The 12,495-nt window shown below is 34.0% G+C and overlaps 1 protein-coding gene across 4 annotated transcripts in view; it reads left to right on the plus strand.

The window, feature by feature from the left end:
- CTNNA3 (catenin alpha 3) overlaps positions 1–10,892 on the plus strand; it is a 1,751,355-nt gene extending 1,740,463 nt beyond the window's left edge. For all 4 annotated transcript variants that reach the window (XM_032842041.1, XM_032842013.1, XM_032842022.1 and 1 more), the window contains exon 18: positions 10,420–10,892. In XM_032842041.1, coding sequence (XP_032697932.1) covers positions 10,420–10,707 — 288 coding nt within the window. In that variant the 3' untranslated portion in view covers positions 10,708–10,892. The remainder of the gene's footprint in view (positions 1–10,419) is intronic.
- The last annotated feature ends 1,603 nt before the right edge of the window (positions 10,893–12,495 follow it).

Consider the following 12,495-nt stretch of genomic DNA (forward strand, 5'->3'; position numbering starts at 1 on the left):
CTCAATATAATTAATAATCAGAGAAAAGCAACTAGATTACAGTACTTTATATTGTACTTTATACTGACTAGAGTGTGAAAAATATAAAAAGATAGAAAATATCAAGTATGGCCAAGGGCATTGAGAATTGTAACTCTCATATCATTGCTGGTGGAAATTTAAAATGAGAAAATAACTTTGGTCAACAGTTTCATTTCTTAAGTTAAACATACACTTAAAATACAACACAGCAGTTTTATTTCTAGATATTTTCCCAAGAGAAATAAGAACTTATGCTGTGAAGTAGTTGTGCAAGAATGGCCATGGCACTTTATTTATAATAATAAGGGATTATAAGGAAACTAAGTCAGTCAACAGGTTAATGGATTGAAAGTAGTGGTATATGTATAAAATTTAATACTCCTCAACAATAAAGAGAATAAACTACTAGTACATATAGTATGGTAATATGGTAAATATAAATAATGCTGAAAGATACAAAACAAAAAACAGACATAATCTAGATGTCCACTTATATGCAACCCTAGAAAATTGACATCTAATCTATAGTGATATAAAGCAGAGATCAGTGGCTACCTGATAGCTAAGATAGGAATTCTGGGTTTGATTGATAAGATGCTAATGGAAGTTAGCTGACATAACACAACATTGATTTAACAATACTGATTCACATTCCTTTCTTGTGTACCTGACATATACCAAATTTAACCATATGTTGGGTCATAAAGAAAGCCTAAACAAATACCAAATTTTTTAAGCCATTCAGTTTGTTCTCCATTTATAGTAGTATTTTAGGGTAGGAATCAGTAACAACAACAACAAAATAAGAAATCCTCCCTTTCTAGAAAATTATAAAAAATAATAAAAATATCTTTAGGGTAAATACCCAGTAGTGCAATGTGTAAACCTGGCGATTCACAGACCTGTACCCCTGGGGGTAAAAATAGATTATATGTTTAAAAAAAATAAAATTTATTAAAAAAATAATAATAAAAATAAATGCGTTGTCCATGAGGTAACTAAGAAATAAATGATAAAATATGAAAAACATTCTCTCTGAGGTAGAAGATACATGAAAAATGCCTGGTATCATCACTTCTGCACTGGTAGTTCTACTTAGTGCAATAATGCAAAAGATAAAAAAGACAAAACTAACAAAAAAGAAATAGAATTGTTATTATTCATAGATGACATGCTTGTATACAGGAAAATCCAAAAGAATCTAGAAAAATGTGTAAGAACAATTAAGTGAATTTTGCACGATCTCGAGATGCAGGATAAACATAAGATAATATATTCAGCTTCATTCGTTATCAATGAAATGCCACTTAAAATCTCAACTATAAACCTGCCAAAATGCTTAAAGTGAAAAATATGAGGAAAAAGTGTTGGCGAAGATATGCAGCAATTGGAACTATCATTTTTTGCTGGTGGAAGTATAAATTTGCAGGATCTCTTCCAATTTTTATGTGGAAATAGCCAATAAAACTGAATATGTGCATTTTTATGACTCTGGATTGCACTCTCAGGTACATACACAACAAAATTTCATGTATTTGTTCACCAAAATACATGTAACAGAATATTCATAAATTGCTATTCATAATAGCCCTAAAGTACTTTAAAGTCCATCAACAGTAGAATGGATAAATAAACTATGATTTTTTTACATTGGGAATGTTTTTTCAGAATGAGAATTAGGTGATCTCATAAATGAAATTTTATTGAAAGAAACTAGATGCTTAAGATTATATATTGAATTATTTAATATTTATGTTAAATAATTCAATATACATGTTATATTAGATAATATTGAATATTACATATTTTATATTTAAATGTAAAGTTTTATATTTACATATATTTATGTTATATATATCAATTATGCACTATATCATTTTTAATACATATGTCAATATCAATGCTATATATAAGTACATTTATGCATATACTATGTAATCCATGTCATACACAATACATTTAATTATGCATAATATAGTTTATATATTATATATTTAATAATATGATAATATCTATTAGAAAAAAGGAAAAATTACATATGTGAAAATAAGAAATTGCCTGAGAAGTGAGGAAAATACTGTCAGGGAATATAGCAAACCTTTTAACAAATCAGGTTGTGTTTTAAAGTAGGATTTTATGAACATTTAAATATTACATGAAAATGTCAATATAAAGGATTACCATAAAGATGCAGTAGTATAAAAGAATTACTAATTGTGCACAGTCCCCAAGAAGGCAGGGAAAATAAAATCTAGAGCTCAGTTAGTAGCTCTGATTATAGACAGAGCAAGAGATAACGCTTTCATTTTAGTGGAAACGGCTAAGAATAAATGTTAGATTAAGTGGGGTTCATTTTGCCGCTCCTAGTTTTGTTTCTAACTTGTTGTTGCTATTGTTTATTTCCTTGTTTTTTTTGTTTTATATTTATTTTAGGTGAAATATTCTGCAGAACAGGTGAGAATACGAAGTGCTAGAAGTGTGATGAAAGTAGAAGTTTGAAAGAGTGTTTGGGTGGGATGAGTGCAGTAACAGCTAGCTGAAGACAACCCAGCACTGTCTGTCAGCTTCAGGCTGGCGTCTGTCCGTTTAACGGGAAACCGATTTGCCCAATGAAGGGATTCTCTAAAAGTGAGAGAAAGTCACCGATGGATCAGAGCTAGGGTCATAAGCAGTTCTCTTCTACTAAATGTTTGTAGCAGAGGCAAATGAAACAAGGATTGTTGGCTGTTACTAATAGAGGGTTTAAAATGGTAGGCAGATGATCAAAAGAGATCTGAAAAACAGTAGGGATCTATGCACTGGAAATCCCTGCATGGATTGGAAAACTATGCCATTTGGATTTTTAGCTTCACAGAACCTACTTTTTTCTTGCCTTTTATCATGCAAGAGATGAGAGTAGGATCCAAGACTAATACTGGTGCTCCTTTGCACTCAGTCCAGAGGTCTCACAGCCATCATCAAGATGTCGGATTGAATACAGACAATAGATGTCTGTGGAGAGGGTAGACCTCAGTGCTCTGTCTGATGTAAGAGAGAAGAGAAAGCACAGATTGGAACATGGATGTTGAGACAGACATGCCAAACCCCGCCCCTGCCTGCAAGCTCTACTACTCAGGAAAGAATATACTAATTTTTCTGAATTTGTGTAACTAGTGCCTGGGCTGTAATGGTTATAGAAAATTAGTTCTTCAGTGAAGTGTTTGCCTTCAAGTCAAAATGGTTAAAAGATAGCTAGGGAGAGCTCATTAATGTTACCCACCATGGTTTTAGAACAGGTCTTTTCAAACAGAACTAAAAGGCATTCTGCGTAGCCACATGAACTGGTGTTATTCTGTTTGTGATTATTTCCTTTTAAGATGATGCAAAATGTTTTCAGCCTAGAGTATGTGCTTCAGAAAAAAAATTAGCTTTGAAAATGCTTTTTGACAGGGCAATATTACAAATGAATAAATGTCATATTTCATTTCGTGTCTGGCTGTCTCAGTGGTGTTAAATTTCTTTAGTTATTCCATGCATTGATTTTCCCCCCTTTCAACTTAAGTTGTCCTTTTCTGTTGTCATGTTCTAATGGAGAGTTGGCAAGGGATGAATTTACTGTGTGAATCCTATCAATGGTCCTTTGGAAAAACTCTTCATATTTAAAGTGGAGCCACCTTCTCAATTTAATTATAAGCTTGACAATTTCAATTTGGATATGTAACTCCATTTTTACTAGCCTTAACAAAGTCTCTAATTTGATTTTCTCGTTAAGCCAACCTGGCTGTTTAACATTTTTTAATGCATATGAAAAGAGAAAATGCTTTCAATACAGGCCATTCTTCTAAAAACCTGTTCAGAAACAAAAGAATATGTTAACCAAGTATTGGGATAAAATTAGTTCCTCAAGAGAGGCTCAGAATTGATAATAGAAACATATTGAATTAGATGATGGATTTTTGCTGACAAATATATATTTAAACATTTCCAGTGGTGAGCAGCTACCACTGTTAGGTCAATCTACAGATGAAAATGACACCTGTAAGTTAGAAAGACTATAAAAATCTGTAAGTTTTTTAAGAAATATTTATGCTGTCGTTGTCTACCAACATACAGACACAGAGTCCTTTCATGTTACCTATGTTAACTTATTTCTAAATAATTTAACTGAAAACTTTAAAATTAATTAAGCGTTAAATAGAGCCTTCAGGGATAGGGGACCAAACCCTGGTTTGTTTGTTTGATTGTTTGTTTGTTTGTTTATTTCTTTTTTTTTTATCATTTTAAAAAAATCATGGTAAATTTACTCTTTAATTCCCATCCTCTATTTCCCACATCCCATACCTGTCTCTCCTCTGGTAACCATCAGCTTGTTTTCTATAGTTAAAAGTCTATTAGGTTGTCTCTCTCTTTCTTTTTTCCTTTGTTTGTTTTATTTCTTAAGTTCCACACATGAGTGAAATCATATGGTATATTTCTTTCTTGTACTGAATTATTTCACCCAACATTATACCCTTTAGTTCCATCCATGTTGTTGCAAATGCCAATATTTCATTCCTTTTTATGTCCAAATAATATTTGTGTGTGTGTGTGTGTGCATGCGTGCGTGTGTGTGTGCGCACGTGTGTGTATACACATACATATCACATCTTCTTTATCCATTCATCTCTCAGTGGATACTTGGACTACTTCCATATCTTGGCAATTATAAATAAGGCTGCAATAAACACAGAGGGGCATGTATCCCTTTGAATTAGTGGTTTTTTGTATTTTGGGCGTAATTACCCAGTAGTGTGATACTTGGATCATAGTATAGTTTTACTTTTTTGAGGAAACTCCATACTCTTTTCCACAGTGACTGCACCAGTTTGTATTCCCACCAACAATGTAAGAGGGTTCCTTTTTCTCCACATCCTCACTAATACTTGTTTCTTGTGTTGCTGATTTTACCATTCTGACAAGTGTGAGGTGATACCTCATTGTAGTTTTGATTGTCCTGTTGATAAATGATGTTGAGCATCTTTTCATTGTCTGTTGGCCATCTGTATATCTTTGGAGAAATATCTGTTCATGTCTTCTGGCCATTTTTAAATTAGATTATTTGCTTTTGGAGTATTGAGCTGTATCAGTTCTTTCCCAATACTAGTTTCTATTGTAAGCCAAAGTAAACAAATTAATTTTGTTTGAGAACCAGAGAAAATTTTGTTTGTATTTAAATTATGACACATTTTAAAGATGAAATAATGTTATGCAGTTCTATGTCCTAGAATCTATAATATGGTTTGTTTATGTTTTTTTCTTTATGTTATTGAGATCTACATTTTAAAATTAAAAGTTTTGTTATAAAATAGTATTAATCTAAAGGTTTTTAAGTTGTTTGGAGCTTATAAAAATGACTATTTCTATTTGCTATTTAAAAAAAAAACTCTTTAAAAAGTTATGGAATATAAACATTATCAAATCACCATCCTAACAAAATACCTTGGCAAGTAAGATAACTTCATTTTTTTTAGTACTAGTATACATTACAAAAATTCTATAACCTTCCCCAAATCCATTATTAGGTAGTCAATTTTTAATTTTAGGCATTATATTAATGTTAGTGCAAGTTCTCCAACTACTCATACCTAAAAATAAACACTCATTGAAAGTGACATATTACTGAAAAGCAGGATATATAATGGGTAAGAGCACCAGGTACTTGCGCAAGACTGCTTTGGCTTAGATTCCAGCTCTACCATTTAATAGCTGTATTGCCTTGAGCAAGCTACCAAACCTTCCAATTCCTTTGTTTCCTCATCCATAAAATGGATAGGAGTAGTAGTTACCGCATAGGGTTACTGTGAGTTAATATATATCAACTACTTAGAACAGGGCCAATACACAGGAAGCACACAATAGATATTATCAATAGTTATAAGTTGTTGTTATAATTGGAGCCAAACTCCACACATTTGCCTTTCAAGTATTGTGTTGTGCAGGTGCAACATCAACAAGGGGTCTTAAGCTTAGGTAAACATTGAGACTCACAAGAATTTCATTGTCTACACTTGGCACCAGTTTACCCAGGAGGTTTTAGGAAAGGAAATACATCTTTTCAGGCAACAACAGGTTTTTCCCTCCACAGGAGTTCCAGTAGCAATAGCTTTCATGGCAGCTCACACAGGGGTTGGAGAGGATGATTTCCCCAGGTGATAGCCCAGGTGCAAGGGGATCAGATCCACATCAATGGGAGTGAGGTTCACTTCCTGAGCATCCTCATATAAAATACATATTTGATAATATGGGGAGTTAGAATACTATAGTACAAGACATTCTGGTGTTCTGACATAATGTAGATGAGAAACTTAGAAAATTAAAAGAAGGAATAATTACCTCGTTTTTTTAATTACTCTTGGCTATCAATATCACAATAGGATTTTGAGAAGGGTTTACCAGCAGGAGTTCTACCTTGTAGTTATGGAGGACTACATCACAGGTATTTAACATTGGTTTTTGTAAAAAGATCCGTACTTTCTATGTATAGTGGTCACATGGACAAAAATTGATATTTTATGAGGAAAAAGAAAATATCTTTATTGCTTTTGAACTACTCCTTTTCCATAGCAAAACATTATAGACATATCTCTAAGTAGAATTGAACCTTTTGTCTGAGAATGTTTTTAGAATTGGACAAATTTGTACTGTAGCCTGGAATCACAGAATACATACCACAAAGCACAGCAGAGACACTAAAATAAACTAAACTAAGATTCCTATAAAATAGGACTCTATTTAGATCGTCATAATTTGGATTGTTTGCAAGATATATCTTACAGTTAGGGTAAAAGCCAATTTACCAAACGGTCTTCCTCTATTTATTTAGATTTTCAAAAAAAAGTGAGGCAGAGCTTACTAATTTATGTTTGTACATAGATAATATTGAGAAATTTACTGTAACATTAGTAGACCACTAAGCACAGGTTTTTTGTTTTGTTTTTTTTTTAAGATTTTATTTATTTATTTGACAGACAGAGATCACAAGTAGGCAGAGAGGCCGGCAGAGAGAGAGAAGGAAGCAGGCTCCCCACCAAGCAGAGAGCTGGATGCGGGGCTCAATCCCAGAACCCTGGGATCATGACCTGAGCCAAAGGCAGAGGCTTTAACCCACTGAGCCACCCAGGTGCCCCAAGCACAGTTATTTTCAAGCTACACCAGAGTTGTAAGAATAAGGACAAGTCACCAGCATAGGAAGGGTGGTTATTTTCCTATTTACTGTTGTAAGAGAACAGACTTCCAATTTCAATCAAAGCCCTTTCATTTAGGTCAAAATCCTCTTTTAAGAGTTATTTAAAACTTTGTCCATTATTATGGAAGAGGGGGTGGCTAGAAAACTTGAATGCACATATATACATATAATCCTTAGGAGGTTTGAGGTCTTAGAAGCCATTTTTGTTCTTGGTTGATACTCTGACCAAGAACACTTCATCTAGATCACAGAGGAATGTTACCAGATCTTAGGGAAAGTAGTTCCTTCTATGGTACACATTTTAAGTTGCATTCGCCTAAAAGAATGTTCAGTTAATGGAAGTGATTCATGATGGTATGAGAATTTTTGGACCTGAGTTTTATAGTCTGATTGGTTTCCTGTACTAAGCCTTTAGAGTATATTAAACATTCTTGTCTCTCACGGGTGCATTTGTAAAATTCAGAAAACTTTGTTCAATAAGTTGAACACAGAAACCCCAAAGTGATGCACTGTCCAGCTCAAATTTGACTTTGTTTTCACAAAGAAGGTACTATTGAATGCTTCCCTGAAAGAATTTTTTATCAAAGTGGACCTGGATAAGAAAACTTATAAAAAAATTTTGCAGACAAGGAAATCATGCAATTATTTTCCATGAGTAAGCTTGCACCACTGCTTGGACCTCGAACAGAATGTCCTACAATTTTTTAGGCTTGTCTGTGTACCTTGCTTGTGAGGCCAGTGATTTGGCTAGTAGCAGAGTGATGCATCTTAGCACACATAGCTCTTAGATTTCAAAGATCCGTATAGAATGCATGGCAAGCTTTCCTCATGAAATGGCAGCATTCTTGTAGCAATTGTCCTAATTTGTCTACAAAACTAGTCTTCACACTCTCCTAGGGGCATAATTGGTCCTATGGTTTTTCTGGGTCACCCAGAGGAGAAGTTTTACTACAACAATTTAGAATTTTAAAATAAAAGGCTTTGTCAGAGATCCACGTGAGAGATCACAATGGCATAGACAGGGCTTTGCTGATTCAATGAAGAAAGAAGACAAACCAGTATCTACATTTTAAGGCAAGGATTGATCTTAAACATCCTCTCTAAAATACTGATTTCTATATACCACTGGTATATCATGTGATAAGATTACAAAGTCAAAAAGAGGAGACATGCATGTAAGAAGACAAGAAGGTAGAGAAGCCAAAGCCACTAATGAAATTCTGAATGATAGCAGGTCTCTAGAATGTTCTTCTATGAAAGAAAGACTTGATGGTAGCACAGAGCCCTTGGAGTAAATCAGATATATTCATGTTTGAGAGGGAAATCTACCAAGGGTCCTTAATACTATTCATGTTAATTCATCATTTAGAAAAATTTTCTTCTCCTTATGGTGAGATTAGGAACTACTTTCAGAAACTGGCTCCCAGGGGTTTTGAATAAAAATTTTTAATTATTAAAGGACAGATTTCAGCCTCTAATCTGTCCGTAGAAGAACATTAATAATGAAGTGCTTTATTCTATTCAAAGTCTAGTGTTCGTTCTTTAAAGCTGTGTACAGATTGAAAAGCTCTAAGTATCCTCTGAAATACGTGTCACTGTTTCATGAAATCCTGTTTAATGTTTGCAGAGTATTTGTCATTCCTGCCACATGCACAGATTTTTACATTTCTGGCTTCAGTAAGTAAAACGACTTAAAGAGGTGTAGTTGCCCAGTACTACTGCCTTTCCATTTACATATTTTTTGGTGTTACCTTTTCAAGAATTTCAGGCTTGGCATATAATGGAGCTAATTAAATTCTCTTCCTAGGAAGCAGCCAGCTAGACCACTGCCCCAGGCACATAACCTCAGCTTACTACTTTCCTTCACTCATTTATTCTGTATGTGAGATGAGACTCCTTGAGCTGCAAAGGTAGAGTACTCAGGCCACGCAGCTGCTGATGGATTTTTAGCAACACAGAGCCGGTGTTTGAGTCTCAGCCCTGACAGCACACATCACAGAGAGGTGACAGTGGAGGCACAGCTTCCTGTGTGAGTTGGCTGGGGATGACAATCTGCCAAACTAAAATAATGGCAGAAGCATTAGTTGTATAAAAATGAACCAACTCAGCTTAGCTCTACAGTGTTTTGCAAAATTCTATGAATATCACTCCATTTCTCCCTGAGATTATTTTTGTGAACAATCCAGAAGACAAAAATTAAAAACAAAATCATGTGGGAAACCATTTGTTTTAGTACTTCATCTTTATAATTAGACAATTTTGTCAGTCTTCCTAAGAAACAAAGGAAATGTATTTGATAACAATCAGCTTTTTGGCAATCACTATAGTAGGTCCTTGACACACATTATTTAACATTAATAAGTACTTTTTCTACTAAATATTTTAGGAAACTAGGATGAAAGTGGTTAAATGATTTGCCCAAGTTCTAAGGCAGGTCTGGAATTTAACCTCAACTTTATTTGATTGAAAAGACTTGGCTTTATCTACTTTAATACACTGCATGATAGGTTTAAAAGTTCTCTGTTTTAAAAGACACTTTTCAGTGAAAATATTTGGGAAATATTTGGTTAATGGAAGTTAATGGTATACATGCATGTGTACACCTGTATGTGCTGTGTGTGTGTGTGTATAATACTTATCTGAAACTATAAATTTCCTAGAAGGTTTTCAGTTGTTGTTTTTATAAAGCAACTTACACATACAATTGCTTTTCTTGAGGATTGCCATCTTTTATAAAAAGGGCTCAGAATTACCTCTGCGTATAGGGAGATTCATTACAAAGAAAGCAGTGACCATCTAGACCTGGACCTTACAATATTATATAGAAGTTATAGCATCCATTTAACTGAAAACCAAGGATGGAAATTAATCTCTTTAAAATATCATCTTATGATAGTAACCATTAGGCTTCATCAGGCTATTGGTTATATAATCCTACTATATATTCATATCAAAAATAATAAATAATATTACTCTTTTTTTAAAAAAAGAGAATATGAATATATTTATGTATCAGATAAATAAATGATAAATTTAGGTGGATGGATTAATGTAGATAATTTACACAGATACATAAAATAGGGATTAACTCATTTCTGGGGTGAAAGCAAAGTGGAACATTTCAGTTTCTGTAACATTAAATCTCTTTAAATTTCTGATTGCATTCTTGAATAATAGGTATTTTTTCCTCCTAGTTGGACAGTGTCACCTCCCTGATCCAAGCAGCCAAAAATTTAATGAATGCTGTGGTGCAAACAGTGAAAATGTCTTACATTGCTTCAACGAAGATCATCCGAATTCAGAGTCCTGCTGGGCCCCGGCACCCAGTTGTGATGTGGAGAATGAAGGCTCCTGCAAAAAAGCCCTTGATTAAAAGAGAGAAGCCAGAGGAAACTTGTGCAGCTGTCAGACGAGGCTCAGCAAAGAAAAAAATCCACCCAGTGCAAGTCATGAGTGAATTTAGAGGACGGCATGTCTACTAAACCCACAATTCTACACTAGTGCCTATATTATACAGTCCTGGTGAAACACAGAGTTTTAACTTTACACTTAATTAATTCTGTAAGTTCACTAACCTTTAGAATTTAATGCACAATTAACATGAAACATTGGAGGCAACATATATTTGGGATCATGTCATTGTCATCTCTGTCTGGCCAGCACCTAGTAAGTAGGTGCTGAATGAATGAACTTGCTGAATGAATGAACATTTTAGGTGTTATCCAGCTTCTCCTGTCACAAACAGTATCTTATATTTGCTACCAAATGAACATTGGAGACTCAAATGAGTCCTAGTCTTCTGTTAAAGCTTAAGTACACTCACCTTATCATTTTGAATTAAAACATTGACATGAGTTCTTGACTTGGTTTTCAATGAAAGCGGAAGACTTCTTAATATATTTTCCCATTTAATCTCTATATTTTCTTTACCTGGCCTAACCTGACAGACATGTGTGATTCTCTTGATATCTAGAGATGAATTTTTTTTTTTTCAATCTTGAGGTATCTGTATCTATTGCCAATTGATTAGGTTAACATCAGAAACTAACTAAGCTCAGCAGTCAAGTTCAGTCTTGATGATTAATGACACATTTTTTTTTAACATTATAAAGATTATAGTGAGTTTTGATGCCATAAATGTACTTTCAGGTCTCCATAGTATTGAGCAGTTTTGTATATTGAGGATTAGGTTTAGATGGGTCCATCAGAATACATATATGGAGGAAGAGTTATGACCCATTGGGGAAATGGAACACCTAACTATATTCTTGAGTAAGTTATGATAACAGAAGTAGAAAGAGTTCTGTGTGACTCTAAAAATCTATTTGTATTAGCTTATAATTGTAATTAAAAGGAAGAGGCCAGTTTGAAAAACCTTTTGGTGTTGCATAAAATATAACTGCATAAAATGTATCATTGAACTAGGAAGTAGAGTTAATGGGAATGAAGCTGGAGTGATTTTAATAACATTTAAAATAAAAGTCATTGGGGTCATTTTATAACTCCAGTCACTGCGCTCATACTTAATTAAGTTCATGAAGGACTTCATAATAATCTTAGGGTCTAGTGCATTGCCCATCCCCTGCTCACGCTTGCGCTCTCTCTCTCTCTCTCTTTCCCTGCCTTGCCCCTCCCTCTTTGGAGGAGTTAAGTTTCATTTTTTCTCACACAAGATTACGAACATGCATTCCCTATTCTACTTTATCAAAATTATACTATAATTGTAACTTCACTTCATACAACACTGCCATTAATGAGTTATCTCAACAACTATGTCATCTTAGTTTGATGAAGTAAAATTCAAACATTCAATATCAGTTGATACCAGGAGGACTGGTTTGGGTAAAAGAATGTGTGAAACATAAGAAAGCATAAAGTTAAGAATATGATAATGTATGGATGGTACTTTAAGCAAAATTGTATAGGGGAAGGATTTATTTAATAGATAAATATCAATTATGTGGAAAGTGCTAACTTTTTATTGTAATGAATTATTTTATTCTTCCAAAATGCTGAGTTGCCTTGGCTCAGCATATAAACTTCCTAGGAGGTGAAAGCCATAGGTCTTCCTTGCCTTCCACTCAGCACCGGCACACAGTCATTATTCAGGACACAGTCCACTCCCTAAAAGAGAAAGCAGAGCAGAAAGGAATTAGGGAATCCAGGTATTTCTTTTTTCCAGAACTATGTAGAGAATAAAACGCAAAAAAGGGAGTTCCTTTTGTTGAAATGCTACTGTGATTTTCTTCCAAGAGTGGATATTACAAGAG

Source organism: Lontra canadensis, unplaced genomic scaffold (genome assembly GCF_010015895.1).
Source record: "Lontra canadensis isolate GAN:19392208 unplaced genomic scaffold, GSC_riverotter_1.0 scaffold3, whole genome shotgun sequence".
Lineage (NCBI taxonomy): Eukaryota > Metazoa > Chordata > Mammalia > Carnivora > Mustelidae > Lontra > Lontra canadensis.